The 16,775-nt window shown below is 36.3% G+C and overlaps 1 protein-coding gene and 1 non-coding gene across 7 annotated transcripts in view; one reads left to right on the top strand and one right to left on the bottom strand.

Annotated features, from left to right (window-relative positions):
* The window catches only part of LOC106145196 (uncharacterized), a 146,479-nt gene that overhangs the window by 12,725 nt on the left and 116,979 nt on the right, over positions 1-16,775 (bottom strand). Inside the window, exon 4 of one of the 2 annotated variants that reach the window (XR_013425530.1) lies at positions 11,753-11,769. The exons of the other annotated variant lie outside the window; for it this stretch is intronic. This is a non-coding gene — a transcript (uncharacterized LOC106145196). Of the gene's footprint in view, positions 1-11,752; positions 11,770-16,775 lie in introns of those variants that run through there. 2 annotated transcript variants of the gene reach the window in all.
* The window catches only part of Intu (inturned planar cell polarity protein), an 88,321-nt gene that overhangs the window by 45,994 nt on the left and 25,552 nt on the right, over positions 1-16,775 (top strand). For 4 of the 5 annotated variants that reach the window (XM_078020691.1, XM_078020689.1, XM_005335503.5 and 1 more), the window contains exons 5-8: positions 3,745-3,863; positions 6,842-6,931; positions 8,323-8,400; positions 11,574-11,763. In XM_078020691.1, the coding sequence (XP_077876817.1) occupies positions 3,745-3,863; positions 6,842-6,931; positions 8,323-8,400; positions 11,574-11,763 (477 nt within the window). The remainder of the gene's footprint in view (positions 1-3,744; positions 3,864-6,841; positions 6,932-8,322; positions 8,401-11,573; positions 11,764-16,775) is intronic. The other variant, XM_078020688.1, reaches the window with a different exon arrangement.

The following is a 16,775-nucleotide window of genomic DNA, read 5'->3' as shown; positions in this document are numbered from 1 at the left end:
TATTTTTTTTGTCAGCTTTATTGAGAAATTACTTATATATAACAAATTTAAACAATTTCAAGTGTGCAGTTTCAGAAGTTTCCGTACATCTGTGCACTGTGTAAGCAGTATCACACTCCCTATGATACGGGGCATCTCCATCACCCCAGAGAGATCCTGGTGCCTTTTTCAGGCATTGTCCTTCCTGCTGGGTACAGGTAGTGCTAACATTTTTTTCATAGATTGTAAATAGTTTTGGTGTCTTTTATACACACATACACACACACACACATACACACACGTATGTATGTAGCGGGGATTGAACCCAGGGGCACTTAATCACTGAGCCCATCTCCAGCCCTTTTTATATTTTTATTTCAAGACAGGGTCTCGCTGAATTGCCCAGGGCCTCACTAAGTTGGCTGAGGCTGGCTTTGAACTCATGATCCTCCTGCCTCAGCCTCCTGACCCACTGGGATACAGGCATGTGCCAACATGCCTGGCTTATATTTTTAAAAATTCATTTCTCAGTGTTTCTTGAACACATATTTTTGGACTTTTTTTCTGTCTTTTGCTAGTAAATTGAGTCCTTATAGATTCTGGATATTAGCCCCTTGTCAGATGTTTAGTTTGCAGATCTTTTCTTCCATCCTATAGGTTTCCTTTGCTGTGCAGAAGCTTATTAGTTTGATGTAGTTCCATTTGTCAATTTTTGCTTTCATTGTCTTTTGTTTGGGGCCTTGTTTTAAAAAAAAAAAAATAAAGAATTTGGCTCAGCCTAATGTTCCAAGACATTTCTCCTGTTTTCTCTTAGTAGTTTCATAGCTTTGAATCTTATATTTAAATGTTTATTGGCCTGTAGTTTTCTTCTTATTTTTCCTTGTGTTTTTAGTGATCAGGGTAATGCTGGCCTCATAGGATGAGTTTGGAAGGACCCGCCTCTTCATTTTTTTCTTTTTAAGAAAAACATAGTATTCTTCATTAAAAAGTTGGTAGAATTCACTTGTGAGCCATCAAGTCCTGGACGTTTCTTTGATGGTATACTTTTTATTACTGATGTAATCTCTTTGCTCATTATTGTTCTTGTCAGGTTTTTTAACTTCTCCATGATTCAGGGTTTTGCCACCCTACAGTAATGCCACAGGCTGGTATTATGGATCTTTGGGAGACATTAGGATTCAACCATTAACGGTAAACATTAGGATCCAAACCTTACATCTTTAAGGATTTTTGTCTAAACTTACTGCTTGCTTTTATCTTGTGAGTCCTGTGGTTCTAAAGTGGGAATACTTTCCTTCAGGGAGAACTTGCTTCTTAGGCTTCTGCCACCAGCCTCGAGCACTTCAGCCTTCCTTGAGGTCTCTGCTTAAAGTCGTGGTCCTCAGCTCAGCTCATCCACCTAGCCCAGGGCTAGCCCAGGGCTCAGTGTTTTGATTAAAGCTCCTGTGGACATCAGTCCTCAGGACAACCCTGCTGTGGCCTATTGCCCTGAATTCAGTACTTCTAAGACCCTGCTTGCTTTGCAGTGAAAGGGAATGTTGGAAGAATGTGGGAGAGGCCCTTGGGAACCTCTGTTTTCTTGCATGCAAGCAATTCAGCAAGAGTGTTTTGCCCCAGCATCTGGTTTTACAAAATGAGAGTCTCTGAAAGCATTTACTTTACCATAATGCACCAAATAGAAGTGACATTTTCAATGCCAAAACCATTTATTCCAAGAGATATAGTTCTCTGTGTTTCTTCTTAAGTTAGAATTTAGTATTTGAAGTGGCAAAGAAGATATTCATTCATATTTTTGCAATTTTCTATTTTCTGAAAAATACATAGAGAGTTGGAGTTAGTAATTCTAATTTCTTATATTATTGACTCTTTATATCTTTAAAACAAGTGAGGCATTTAAGCATTTGTTATATAAAACCCCCAGCAAATTTCAGGAATAATTGTATCCAGAATCTCTCCAGGTCATTTTGTAGTGGGAGACTGCTAAGACCTTTTGTTGTCCTTGCCTTTCTTTTCCTGGGAAAGTGTGTAGATGTTTCACAAATGAACAGGTCTGTCTGCTGCCAGCCCTGTATCAACACTGTAATTAGGAGAGGCTTTTTATTCATACTGAACAGAGTGGAAGTTGCTGCAAATGCATGCTACTAGAAATTGCTTAAAATACAGCTAATTAAATTGGTGAGGAACTGTAGAGCTTGCCAGGGCTTTCCTACTGAGCGTGTAAAACAGAATGGAGACTCTCAATTGACCTTTTTTAACTAGTATATTTTACTGTGAAATGTCAAAGGGTCATTTTGGTTTTTTTGTGAGTTACATGTGTGATAAAAACTTTTTTTTCTTACAGACTTGGAGAATAAAGACTATAAACTGAGAGATTTCAAAAACTAATCAAAGACTGTTTGTTTAAAACAATGTTTGGTATTTTTATCTAAATGCAATTAAAGTATTCATTGGCCAAGGTTTAAACTTATCAAGTACACATAACAGTAGATCTTAATCAATGTTTGACTTAATTCTTAGAGATAACGTAGTGGTTGGTAACTGTTTTTACACTGAAAATATTGCAAAAAATTTGAACTGTGAGGCAGAGTGTATTTGGCCAACATATCTCATAACAATTTGCATATATTGAAGTATTTTGTGCTTAGTAAGAAACAAAAGCAGAAATGTCCAAATTTATCCTGATTTATTTGTCATAATTTAAAAATTGCCTTGGACACAGTGTCATATTGCTTGTATAAAGAGACCAAATCAAGTTGTTTAATACTCTTTACAGAGATGGAGAACCAAGGAAAAAAAGGTAGATATTTAAGGGGTTTAAATAGTAACTGGAAATTAGTCTGAGTTCCCCATGGTTTCTATCTAGAAATTTTTATTTTGCCTGCTTTTAATTAGTCTTGTGAGAAAAATAGTTGTTTCCTTAAAAGCACAAAAGTGAGAAACAAAATGGTTCATCTCTTCATGTTTTAAAAAGTGTTAGCACAGTGCACAGCCTGATTTTGAAATATGCTGTTTTATTTTGTAAAAGCTATTTTTTCCCCCCTGGAAACATGCTCTGCTTAAAAATAGAAAATTATTAAGCATTTTGTGATTTATCTTATAGATTAGTATTTCCCATAATGTAAAACAAAATGTGCTCTCTTTTAATGTTTGAATTAATATTAATTTGTGGTATGCAAACCCTTTCAAATTTATGACAAATAGGATTTTATAATATCATGATTTTTTTCTGTGTGTACAACTTTAATTTCATTTTATATTCTTATTTTGTAAGCTTAATTGCTGATTTTTATTTATTTTAAATATTTAATAATTTTACCAAAATGGATAAAGATGATCTTTTAAAAGGCAATATGAAAGGCACTTCATTTAAGGACTCCTAAAAGTTGTATGTGGTGTGTGTAGCTGTATAACTCTGGAAGATGGAAATGTCTGTGTAATGAAATACAATAAAATATTAGTATTAGAAATTACTGTTAAGATTAAAATTTAAAACATTTTGAAATTAAATTAATTATAATTTTAATAATCAGTATCCTAGTATATATTTTGGTACCATGAGCAATTGGCAATCTCTAACCAATTTTCAAATGCTAGTTAATGTGTTCAAATTCCAAGCATATTTTCTCCTTGTGTTTGAATAAAACTCACCCTGAAGTTAGAATTCTTTTTTGTTTTGTTCTTAATACAAAGTCTGAACCATCCATGACAAAAATACTGGCTGGAAATTCAGGAGGGTTATTATTTCTGTTTCCTTTTATTTAACAGCAGGAAATTCTTTATCACTATCCAATGTCTGAAGCATCTCAGAAGCTTAAAAGTGTGAGAGGAATTTTTCTCACACTCTGTGACATGCTGGAAAATGTAACTGGGACACAGGTTACTAGGTAAAATTTTTTATTTAGCTTTAACTATATTTCTTTCAAGTTCTTTTCTTTGATTCTAAAAAAATGCTAAATTTATCTATCATACAAATATACTTTTATCTATAAGATAGATACCTATACTGATATATAGGATAGGATGTCTGAAGAATTTGGTTTCATCCAAATTCTTTCCACCAGCCATCTATTAAATTTAGAGTGTAGGTTTCCAGTATAGTTGGATCTAGGTGTTTCATAATTTAATGATGGAGTTGGGCTAATGACCTGTGTTTCTTCATAAAGGTCATGTCTTTTAAACATGGCATTATTATGAGTCTAGGCTTCATGTTTTTATCTTGATGGGTAACTTGCTAGGCAATGCCTTTCAGAACACTGAATTTTTCATATAATTAGAAGATGATCTATTCTTAAAACAACAATATAAAAATACAGAATACTTTAAGAGGAATATTCAGGAAAATTGTCATCTGTGAGGTTTATTCAGTGATGGATAAGCAAGTCTAATGCCAAATAATTTTATATGTATACACACACACACACACACACACACACACACATATATATATATATACATATATACATATATGTATATATATATACACACACATACATGTGTATATATACACATACACGTGTGTGTGTGTGTGTGTGTGTGTGTGTGTGTGTGTATGTAAAATATAGTCAGTTACAGAGCTATTCCACTTTGATTTATCAAGTCCTGACTGAAATGCTAGGGCCTTTGAGATGAGAAAGCTCAAAATTTTTGAACTTTTTTTCTCATAATAAATTAAATATTACAAACACGTTTTCTTCCTTAATATTTTAACAATTTTAGAGTTTAAAAAGAAATTTTATTTCAAGTTTTAAGGTTCCTCATATTAATGATAAAACACCAAGTTAGATTTTCTAGGCTTTAACTTCATTTCCCATCTTCTGGTACAAGTGACGCTTCTATGATTTTATAAGAGGTAGGATCTATAGGACAATAGGAAGAAGAATGAATGTCCTTATTTTCCTAAATAAAATTCATGTTTAACTCTCTGAGTTTAGGTATGATATATATAGTTCATCTTCAGGACAGTATTACCCAAGGCTCCATTTAATGTATAAATTCACATTCATAAAAGCATACTGCAGGACTGTTTTTATTTTTATTTTTGCCCTGCTGGGATTGAACCCAAGGCATTCTAGGCAAGTGCTATATAACTGAGCTACTTCCTTAGCCCGTTTTTTTTTTTTTTTTTGAAACCGCCTCTATTGAGCTATTGTTCATAAACAATATATTTCAGCCATTTAAAAAGTGCACATGGGTAAGTGGTTTCAAGTGCATTGACATATGTGTGCGGCCATCACTAAGGTCAATTTTAGAACATTTTAATTGCTTCAAAAAGAAACCTTATGCCAGGTGTGGTGGCACACACCTCTAATCCCAGCAGCTCTGGAGGCTGACATGGGAGGATCACAAGTCCAAAGCCAGCTTCAGCAATTTAGTGAGGCCCTGTCTCAAAATAAAAAATAAAAATGGGTTGAGTATGTGGCTTAGTGTAAGTGTCCCTGGGTTCAATCCCTGGTTATACGCCCCTCCCCCCAAATAAAGAAACCCCATTTCCTTTATAATCAGCCTGTCTTCCCCAAGCCAAGCCCTAGGCTAATCTGCTTTCTATCCCTAAGGATTTCCCTATTCCAGACCTGTCATTTGATTGGAATCCTATGATGTGTGGTTTCTAGTGACTGACTTCTTTTCATTTAGCATAATGTTTCATGGTAAAGTCCTCATTTATAAAGAAAGTTTGTTTGGGCTGGACTCCATGTAGATTTGCTTTCCCCCTTGATTGTATAGGATAAATGTCATTTTAATTAATAGTTAGATCTTGTTATTAATAATTAGGTATGGAATTAAAATGCAGAAAGTAGTAAATACAGTTAGAAAAACTTTTTTGAGGAAGTGAATAGGAAAATTATTATTTTGGTGGTTCCTTAACAATTTTTAAATTCTAATAATATTAATATGACCATAAGTCTGATATTTGTGCAGAAGTGTATTTATTTTAAAACTTCATTTGAAAACAAAAATGATGTTCTTTTGGGATAAAAAGTCTGTTTAATAATTCATGTTTAAAATCCTACACACTTGGGCTGGGGTTGTGGCTCAGAGGTAGGGCGCTTGCCTAGCATGCGTGAGGCACTGGGTACAATCTCCAGCACCATATAAAAAAACTAAATACACAAAATAAAGGTATTATGTCCATATACAACTAAGAATATTTTAAAAAAATCTCCTACACACTCTGTTCTCTGTATTTCCATAATTATTATCACATCTCTTTTGAGAACACATTTAATTTTTTTAGCTTTGTGAAACAATTAAAGTACAATAAACTGAACATGTGTAATATATTCAGTTTTATCAATTCTGGCAGTTATAGAGATCACTAAACCACTACCACAGTGAATATCTCCATCACCCCAAAAGTTTCCTTGAGAACAAGTTTAAACCTGATATATGTTTTTGTTACTTATTTTTAGTCTGTGTTTCCTATTGAATTATCATCTTCTAAGCTGGAATCATGTCTGCTTTCCTTTCTTTGTATTATCTTTAGCAAATCATGCTCATGAATAGGCAGTCACAAGAGTTTTATTAAATTGACCAACAGGGATGGATGGCTTTCTTTTGAAAAAAGTTGTGCATAGTCACTTTTGTTAACAAAAGAATTTCAGCTTTTTAAAAATGCTGAGTCTACTTTTTTTGGGCCTAGAATTTGTTGGGTTGTTTCTGTTTCTGTTTTTAAAATAGTTTAGAATGTATTTTGTCGTCATATAATTCCTTGCCTTTTCTGTGTGGCAGTTAGGTATATGCCAAGAAATTTGCTTATTGAGTATTCAGATCTTAAATCATACCATATGTAATTTTTTTATGGGTACTTTTTATAAATTTATGACATTAAAATATTCTAACTGTATTTTAAATTTATTTTTCTTAGCTCATCCCTCTTTTTAAATGGAAAACAAATTCATGTGGCTTATTTGAAACAATCCGACAAGTTGTTGTTAATTGGCTTACCTGCTGAAGAGTAAGTTGACACTGAAGGCCACATGGGCAGGTGGGGAGGAACATAGCCCACCCAAGGAACTGAGCAGAGGCACTTATCTGCATGCTGATGGTATCTGCTATTAGGCACACATTTCCACAAGAAATTTTATCCTGGAGCTGAAAAAGGACTGTTACTGCTGAGGTCCCATAGGTGTATGCCCTAGCCCATTTCTTGGTCTTTATTACTCAGGGAGGTGGAAGGATGTCATCTTCCCTACACGTTTATATCTTTCTGTCCTAGAAAAGTAGGCTTGATAAATTAGAATTAACTAAAAAATCCCCTTTATTCTCTATCCTGGTCTTCAATTAAAAAAATAAGCTCTAGCTGCCTCTTTACCCCTCTTTTAATGCTCCCGCCATCCACTCTGTTCCAGCTTCTTTTTCTTGTCTATTTTGGTTTAGATAGCTGTGAAAGATAGATATTACTCTCACTTGTTCAAACTGGGAAAGAGGATTGAGAGAGGTCGTGCACGCGGTCCTCAGTGTCGGCTGAGTGTCTCTGTATCCCCAGTGTGATGCATGTGGTTCCCCCTTCCTTGCCTTAAAGCCACCACCTGTGTACTTCTCTCTTCACCACTCGGCAGCGGAGTGAGAAAAGGGCTGTCCTGCAGAATGTAGGGTGGGCACCTGATTACTTGCCGGTGTGAGTGAGCTACCAAAAGCTTTCAGTGGTCAGCCGGCTGCAGTGAACAAACAGCAGGAACCTCCTGAAGAAGACAGCATGGAGTGGCCCAGAGAACACCTTTGAAGCCAAAGTGGGTGCTTCCAGCAGGCTTCCCACTGCCTGGCCTGGCAAAAGCTCTTGACCTTCTGGACCTCAGTTTGCCTTTGACATAGAGGGACCTACCTTTTAGAATTCTTACAAGCCTTCAGTGAGAAAATGTAAATGCACTTCTTTCTTCTGCTCTCTTTCCTTTCTCCACACTCATTTCCTTTCTTCCATTGTCATGGAAGTCGAGGTTCAGTTGAGATCTGGGTAGTACTGGAAAGTGTCAAGAATTTTCCATTTCTTTCTCTTGCCCCAGGTGTTATGCTAACTACATTGATTCATTAATTGTTTCATTTAATCCTCAAAATCAACCTGAGAAGGACTTAGTGATTATTGGCCCCATTTCATAGATACAGAGACTGAACTCTAAAGAGGGTTAAATAATTTACATTATGATAATAAAAAAGTTTATTTTGATTCATACTAGAAGCCCAAATCTAGACCTCAGAGTGACTGATTGCTAATGTAGTAAGCAAACATTTTTCACAGTTCAGCTCATAGTTGACATACACCTTACATATAAAATGTAAAAGTCTTCTGCTTCTTTTAGATATCTATCATTGATTATTACAAATGAATAAATATGTTTTGCTTTTTTTTAGAGTTCCTCTTCCTCAGCTAAGGAATATGATAGAAGATGTTGCCCAAACTTTAACATTTATGTATGGTTCTTTAGATAGGTAAGTACTTCTTTGAGCTGACTCTCAAGTTTTAAATACATGATTCTGCATCACCTTTGGCCCTCAGTACTATTTCTTGCTTGGGAAGTTACCTGTTTGGTTCCTCCCTTCTTCCATATTATAATTTTCTCATTTTATACTAGTTTTTATTCTGTAATTCTGGGCAGTTTTTCTTTTGATCCATTTTTTTTTCTATTTTGGGGGAGGGTTATTACTTTAATGAAATTTTTAGTGGACTAGTGATACTATATTATATAGTGATCACTGTAAAACTTAGTGAGTCGGTATATTTCTGTAGGGACAAATGTCAGAGGATTTCTCCATAACAGATACAGAGAAAAGTAAGACTCTAAATAAAGTTTTGTATTTTCTATTCCTTTAAGACCATTGTCCAATTCACTGTCCTAAAATACAATGTTTCTTTCTCAAAAAACATTTTACTTACAAAATGCACTGGTACAAAAAATATACGACAGAGAAGGCACTGAACATTTTCATGTTATTTTTCTATATATTTTCTACACAATATGAATGTATATGCTCTTTCTTTACACATTGAGCCCGTATCATACATATCCTTCTGCTTCTCACTGTTTTAGCCTTACACTTTAATGCAATGCACATTTCTTGATTTGAAGATGGAAATTTGAGATAACTATTCAACATTCAAGAATGCAAAAATCGTGGATGTAAAATGGATTTTTCTCTTAGTGGGATTTTTCTACGTTTAGTACTTCTAAGGGCTAAAATGATAGTTCTGCTTCCAAAGCCTTGAGAGCGTATCAGCATAAAAATCCAAACACAAGTTTATACATTTTTCCAAACCATGGTGTTCTGCTCTGTGGTGGATCTTTATTGTTAACTGTTCTCAAAGCATCATGGAGAATTTTCTATGATGATGTCATCTGGCAAAACTATCTAGTTTGCAGTGTTTTAATGGAGGAGCCTAGAAGAGGTCAGCACATTCTTCCCCACCTGATTACTTGCCGGCATGAGTGAGCTACAAAAAGCAGGCATCTATACATAGTGCTTTTACCTTTCACTAATCCGAAAATGTTTAGTGAAGAGTAAGAGTGTAATTATGAACTACTTCCTTAAATTTGCACTAGAGAAGCAAACTGATGCATTACACCATATGCAGCAAAGCTTTTTGCACCCATAAAATGAGAGACTATCAAAGTTTAAGTTTCTGCAATGACTTTTAATACATGAAACAGTCAACTGAAGTTGCTCTGAAAATTTCCAGTGAAGCAGGTTGGGGGCAGAGAGACTCAGTTTCTCTGAATCTCCTCTTGAAGTTAGCTTTCATTGATTTGGAAGTATTTCCAAGATGGGAGCAAATTTAGTTTCTGTTTGTTCAAGTGAGAATTTGAAGAACAAACCAATATACTAAATGTGAAGATTCATTGAATTCTTAAAACTAAAAAGCAATATGAACCCAAGATGTTAATAGAAGAAATTTTATAATATTTTATAACAAAGTTTTTTTTCTGATTATGGAACATATTAAGGGCCCATCATGAAAAATTACAAAAATATTTTTATAAATCCAAAGATTTAATTATCTTTTTAAAGTTGTGAGCTGTTTAGTTCCCTGTAAGCCACAGAAAATTGATTTACATATTAACAGGTTAGTATTGTGGTCCAATTAAAGATCTAACATTTTCCTCCACCATTCGCAACCAGTCCATCTTGGTGTGTCTCAAAGCATGTCTCCATTCCAGCCAACCTCTCCATCGTCACTGTGGCCCTGCGCAGTCACTGCTGTGTCACACTACAGTAGCCTGACTGGTGTCCTTACCTCATTTCTTGCCACTTTAATTAATTTTCATAAAGCAGTTAAAGTTATCTTTCTATACTATTGTCTGGCGCCTCTCCACCTGTTTGACATCAGACCTCAAACCACACCCCTCTCTACCCTGTACAGGGGGCTAAAGCTTACCCTGCCTTAGGACTTTTATACCCTTTCCTCCTTGGGATATCAGCATAAATGCCTCATGCTTAGAAACTCTTCCTTAATCATTTTATCTAAAATAGCCAAGAAGCTAGGCATGATGGCACACACTTGTAGTTCCTACTTCTTGGAAGGCTAAGATGGGAGGATCACTTGAGCCAGAGTACAAGACTAACCTAGGCAATGTTGGGAGACCCAGGCTTAAAAATAAAAATAAGGTGATAGAATAACTAACCAGTCCTGACCCCCATTCCCATCAGCCTCTTCTCTGCATAGTCCTGTGTAGGTATGCATGGTTCACGGCTGCTCATTTATTCTCTCTCCATTACAATCACCGGCCCCAGGACTCCTTGTCTCTTGTCTTGATGTTACTGCTGTGCCTCCAGAATTGAGATGGTGCCGGAACGTGAAGGCACTCAGATATTTGCCGGACAAATCAGTGAAAGTTATTTTCTTTTCTTTTGTATGGGGATTTGAACCCAGAAGTACTTTACTACTGAGCCACATCCCCACCCCTTTTTGTTTTGGGTCAGGGTCTCACCAAGTTGTTTATCGCCATGCTTAGTTGCTAAGGCTGGCCCTGTGATCCTACTACCATAGCCTCCAAGCCACTGGGATTACAGGTACACCGGGTGTGTGCCCATATCTGGAGTGAATGTTATTTTGTCATGTTAATGTCCCATGTGCCAGTTATGTGTGAGTTGTTAGTGTTCCAATAAATGGTTGCAGTTAGTGCTGTGTTACTTTTAAAATAGGTAAAACCAAGTATTCTGTCTTTCTTTCTCCCTCCTCCAATAATTATGCCTTCAGTAATGGAGAGGAAAAAGGAATAATTTATGTTCCATATTTTCACTTACTGCATGCTACACTAGTTAGTAATAAGCATATTAAAAACTTAGGCATGTTATGTACTAGGTAGTTTATAGTGACTTCAATTATATTAACCCGTTTTTCACAGAGTTGAAAGCCAAAATTCAGAGAGGTTAGGTGATTTGTCCCATGAGAACTGTTTAGTAAGAGCAGTGGTAAGTTGCAAAGCCAAGTCTCTTCTATTTCAAGTTCAGAATCTCTTTATTACATTTTGCCTCAAAGATAGCGGGAATGATAAATGGTTGAGAAATAGTCAAAGGTAAATGCAACTTACATTTTCTACAAAAAACAAACAAAACCCAAAGCCGGTTTCCCTGTGCTGTCCTAACTTCAGCTCTTATTCCTTCAGGTCCTTTTGCCAGGTTGAGAATGCTGCTCGTTTGGATCATTTCTTCACCTTGTTCTTTCAAAGGGCGCTGCAGCCTGCCAGCCCCCCTCCCTGTGCCAGTCCCAGTGCTTGGCAGTACGAAGCTTCCAGTGCAGCGCTTTTAGACAACCTACCTGGAGTTCGGTGGCTGACACTTCCACGGGAAATCAAGGTAGCGCTAGGTGTCAAAAATAAGAGTCAGTCGGCTAAAATAACAAAATCGCTGTTTTAAAAATTATTTTGTGTTTTTATGATGGGGTGGAACCCAGGAGTCTTATGCATGCTATGTGTGACTCTACCACTGAGCTACACCACAGCCCAGCAAAATCTTTCTTTACCTGAACAAATGTGTTTTGCCTTTGGTTTGTCCCATGATGGTTGACTATTATCAGGGTGACATTAGTTGTAGATGACATTGTCTGTACACCCAGATTAACTGTACTGTTGAATTATTGACAAGATCATTTCAGAGGCGTTCATCAGTGCAGATCACCATATGTCTAGTTACAGCATCTCTGTTAGTATTTAAAGGGGCACCGTCTTATAGCCATTTCTCTGCCTGTAGAGAAACCTAGGATATGTTACAGGAGAAAAATCTAACTCATGATTCTATTCTTCATGAAACTAGAACATGTGACTAAAGAAATGCCTTCTAGATAGTTGAATAATGTTTTCAGTTGATATCTCCTTGCTCAGCTTCTCATCTATAAAATAGGAAAAATAATAGTATGTACTTCATAAAGAAGCTGTAAGTTACTACATGTGAGTGCTTAGGATTTTGCCTGGCACACTGCAGTTGTGGTTTGGAAATGTTATTATACAATTATTATTTGAAAGGAGCTGAGAAAACAATATTTTTTATTTGTCAGTGGATCTTTATTTATTTATATGTGGTGCCGAGAATCAAAACCCAGTGCCTCATACATGCTAGGCAAGCGCTCTACCACTGAGCCCCAGCCCCAGCTCCTAAAGCAAATTTTAAAGAAACTTCACTTCCTATTATTTTTATTTTGTTCTAATCTGTCAGCTGCCTCATGGTGCCTCCTCTGCTGTCTCCAGCCAAAGTTACCATTTTTCTAATCATCTAAAACCCAAAAGGTGTAAAATACAGAAATGAACCTCACCAGTGTTTTCGTAAGAAAATGTAAATGTTCAACCAAAAAAGAAGTTCATAAATAATGTTGCCTTTAAGGTAGGAAGACCCTGCCTTCAGAGGGTCTCTGCCTTGGAAAAGTACAGGCCCACCTCTTGAGTCAGGACATACCAACTCAAGCAGCCTGCTGTTCTGGGTGGAGCTACCCCGCGTCTTGCCCCATCTCAGAGTCTCTTCATTAAAGAAACCTCTTTTGTCAAAATATGTTGCCTCTTCTTTCTGTGATAGTAAAGGTACTTAATGGTTTCAGGAAGGGGCATCTTTTTTTTAAATTTATAGTTTAGAGTCATTAAGTATTATCTCCCTTCAGACATTTTAAAATATAGTCTATTTTATAAAATATAAGTTCTTTTATGTTCAGATTTCTTTTTTACTGGATTTTTTTCTTAGTTTAGAGTGCATATGATTAGGAGACTTACTTTCTTTTCTAAAGTTTTAACCTAAAAGAGTACCAAAATCACTGTGCAAATTCTGGTGTGTATTTTTTAACTTATTGCCTCAAATTGTAACTGTTGTTTATCTCCCCAAAGCTTTGATAGTTTTTATTCTTGTTAAATCTTAGTACTTAGCAGTACTAAGACTGTGGAAATCAGTCTTCATTGTGCCCAGTGCTCAGAATTAACCTATGTCTTTTGGAATCCAGAAAAAGCTCTAGTTTGCAGTCAAGCAAAGTAGTTGAGACTAGTACACAGGAAACACTACAGACTTAGAGCTTAGATACTTTCTATATTTTGTAGTCTGGTTAAGAGAATTAAGAATAATACTTTTGGAGCTGGGCACAGTGGTGCACACCTGTAATCCCAGCGGTTTGGGAGGCTGAGGCAGGAGGATCATGGGTTCAGAGCCAGCCTCAGCAAAAGTGAGGCGCTAAGCAACTCAGTGAGATCCTGTCTCTAAATAAAATACAAAATAGTGCAGGGTATGCGGCTCAGTGCCCTCTGAGTTCAATCCCCAGTGCTATAATAATCATAATCATAATCATAATTTGGAAAGAGGGATAGATATTTTCTGCTAAAGTTGTTTTAGGATTTCTTTAATTAATGTAAAGTTTGAAGGACATAATAACCTGTGAAGTTTATCTGTGTGTGTGTGTGTGAGAGTGTGAGTGTGTGTGTGTGTGTGTGTGTGTGTGTGTGTGTGTGTGTGTGTGTATACATTTTAGGTTAGTTTTAGGTTTGTAAAAAAATTCAGAGAAATTTCCCATGCATACCTGCTACCACACACCCCATGTCTCCCCATCATCAGCATCTCTCACCACATGATAGAAATCGTTATGACCAACCAGACATGGTCGTGCACACCTGTGATCCCCGCCTCACAGCTCAAATTAGGGTTCACTCTTGGTGGGGTACCTTGTGTGGGTTTGGATACATGTGGAGTGGCATGTATCTACCCTTGCCATCGCAAAAGAGTAGTTTCACTGCCCTGAAATTTCTCTGTGCTGTACTTATCCCTCTCTTTCATCCTTCCATTCCTCTAAACCTTGGCAACAAGTGACCTTTTGATATCTCCATAGTTTTGTATTTTTAAAAATGTCATACGGTTGGAATCATGTAGCACGCAGCCTTTTCAGATTGGCTTCTTTCACTTGGTATGATGCATTTAAGGCTCCTCCTCATCTTTTCATGGCTTGATAGGTCATTTCTTTTTAGTGTTGAATAATATTCCTTTCTTTAGATGTATCACCGTTTATTTATCCTTTTACTTACTGAAGGACATCTTGGTTATTTTCAAGTATAAACATTCTTGTATAGGTTTTGGTGTGGACATGAGTTTTCAATTCTTTCTGGGTAAATGCCGAAGAGCTTAACTACTGGATCAAATAGTTAAGAGTCTATTAGTTTTAGGGCTGGGGTTGTGGCTCAGCGGTAGAGTGCTTGCCTAGCATGTGCAGGGAGGGTACTGAGTCTGATCTTCAGCACCACATAAAAATAAAATAAAGGTATTGTGTCAACTACAATTAAAACAAAATGTTTTAAAAAAAAAAGAGTATATTAGTTTTGTAAGGCAGTGACTGTCTTCTAAAGTGGTTGTGGCATGTGAATTCCTGCCGGCCACAGGAAAGGGTCCCCGTTCTGCATCCTCTCCAGAATGTGGTGTTGTCAGCTTCTGGATTTTGGCCATTCTTTTGGGTGTGCTGCGGCATCTTATTGTCTTGATTTATATTTCTCTAATGACTTATGATGGGGAGCATATTTTCATATACTTAATTACCATCTACATGTCTTGTTCGGTCAGGTATTTGTTGAGGTCTTTGGCCCATTTTTTGGTGGGTTTGTGTGTGTTCTTATGGAGTTTGCAGAGTTCTATGTTATACTTTGGGTAATAGTCCTTTATTAAATGCATCTTTTGCAAATATTTTCTCTAGGTCTATGTCTCATCTTGTGATTCTCTTGGTGATGTATTTAGCAGAGTAAGAACTCTTAATTTTAATGAAGTGTGGCTTGTCAATTATCTGTTAGTCAATAATACCTTTGTTGTTGTATCTAAAAAAATCATTGCTATACCCAAGGTAAGTTTTCCTCCCATTTTATCTTTTAGGAGTTTTATTGCTTTACATATTATATTGTGATCCACTTAGGAGTTAACTTTGGTGAAGGATCTCCAGATTAAGTCTTGTCCAGATTCTTTTCTTTTTCACGTGCATGTCTGATTGTTTGAGCAACATTTGTTGAAGACTGTCAACTGTCTTTGCTCCATTGTCTTGTCTTTGCTCCTTTGTTAAAGATGAGTTGATTATATTCATGTGGATCTGTTGTGGGATCTTGGTTCTGTTCCACTGATCTATTTTTCTATTGGCAAATGGTCTTGATGACCACAGCTTTGTGGCAAGTCTTGAAGGAAGGAGTGCCAGTCCCTCTGACTTCATTCTCCTTCACTGTTGTGTTAGCTATTCTGGGTCTTTTGCTTCTCCATAAAAACTTTAGAATCATTTTGTCAGTTTCCACAAAATAGCTTGCTAGTACTTTTGTTGGGACAGTATAGAATCTCTAGATCAAGTAGGAAAGAAATGATGCTCAACAGTATTGAGCCTTCCTGGCTATGGACTCTCTCAATTTATTTTGTTCTTTTTTGATTTGGTTCATCAAGTATTATAATTTTCCTCATATAGATCTTGTTCATATTTTATCAGATTTCTAAGTAATTCATTTTGGGAGGGTGCTAATGAAAGAGTAGTATGTCTTTACTAACAAATTCTACAGGAAGGCAGCTGATTGTGGTATATCGACCTTTGATCCCGTAACCTTTCTGTGATCACCCAGGGGCTCCAGGATGTTTTTTTCCCCAGGCTTGGCCATTTCTTTCAGATTTTCTACACAGGAAGATCATGTTATCTGTGAAGAAAGTTCATTTTACTCCTTCCTTCCCAAACCATATGCCTTTTGTTTTTGAACTTGGGATGTGATGTTGAACAGGAGTGGTGATGGGGAGCATCATTGCCTTGTTCCTGATCCGAATGAGGAAATGTCTTACTTCTCACCCTTTAGCATGATGTTAGCTGTAGGGTTTTAATAGTTAAAGAAACCCCCCTTTTCCTAATTTTCTGAGAGGATTTTTAAAATTATTACCATGAATGGAAGTTAGAATTTGTCACATTTTTTTTCTTTTTCTTTCTTTTTTTTTTTACTGTATATGTTGATACAATCATGTGACTTTTCTTTTTCAGCCTATTGATGTGATAAATTGCATTCATTGTATTCTTATGTTGAACTAGCCTTGCGTCCCTGGGATAAATCCCACTTAGTTGTGTGGTATATTCCTTTTATATGTTCTTGGATTATACTTACTAAATTTTGTAGAGGGGTTTTCATCTATATTAATTAGGGATAGTCTATACTTTTCTATATACCTTCATATGCTTTTGGTATTTAGGGTAATGGTGACCTCTTAGAAAGAATTAGAAAATATTTCTTCTTCTTCTGTCTTCCTGCTTCTATCTTCTTAAAGGGTCTATAGAGAACTGGTATAATTTCTTCCTTCAATGTTTGGTAGAATTCACCAGCAAACCCATCTATGCCTGGTACTTTCTG

The sequence above is a fragment of the Ictidomys tridecemlineatus genome, chromosome 9 (genome assembly GCF_052094955.1).
Source record: "Ictidomys tridecemlineatus isolate mIctTri1 chromosome 9, mIctTri1.hap1, whole genome shotgun sequence".
Lineage (NCBI taxonomy): Eukaryota > Metazoa > Chordata > Mammalia > Rodentia > Sciuridae > Ictidomys > Ictidomys tridecemlineatus.
Note: the sequence above shows the minus strand (reverse complement) of the source record. Positions and strands in the feature narration are given on the sequence as shown.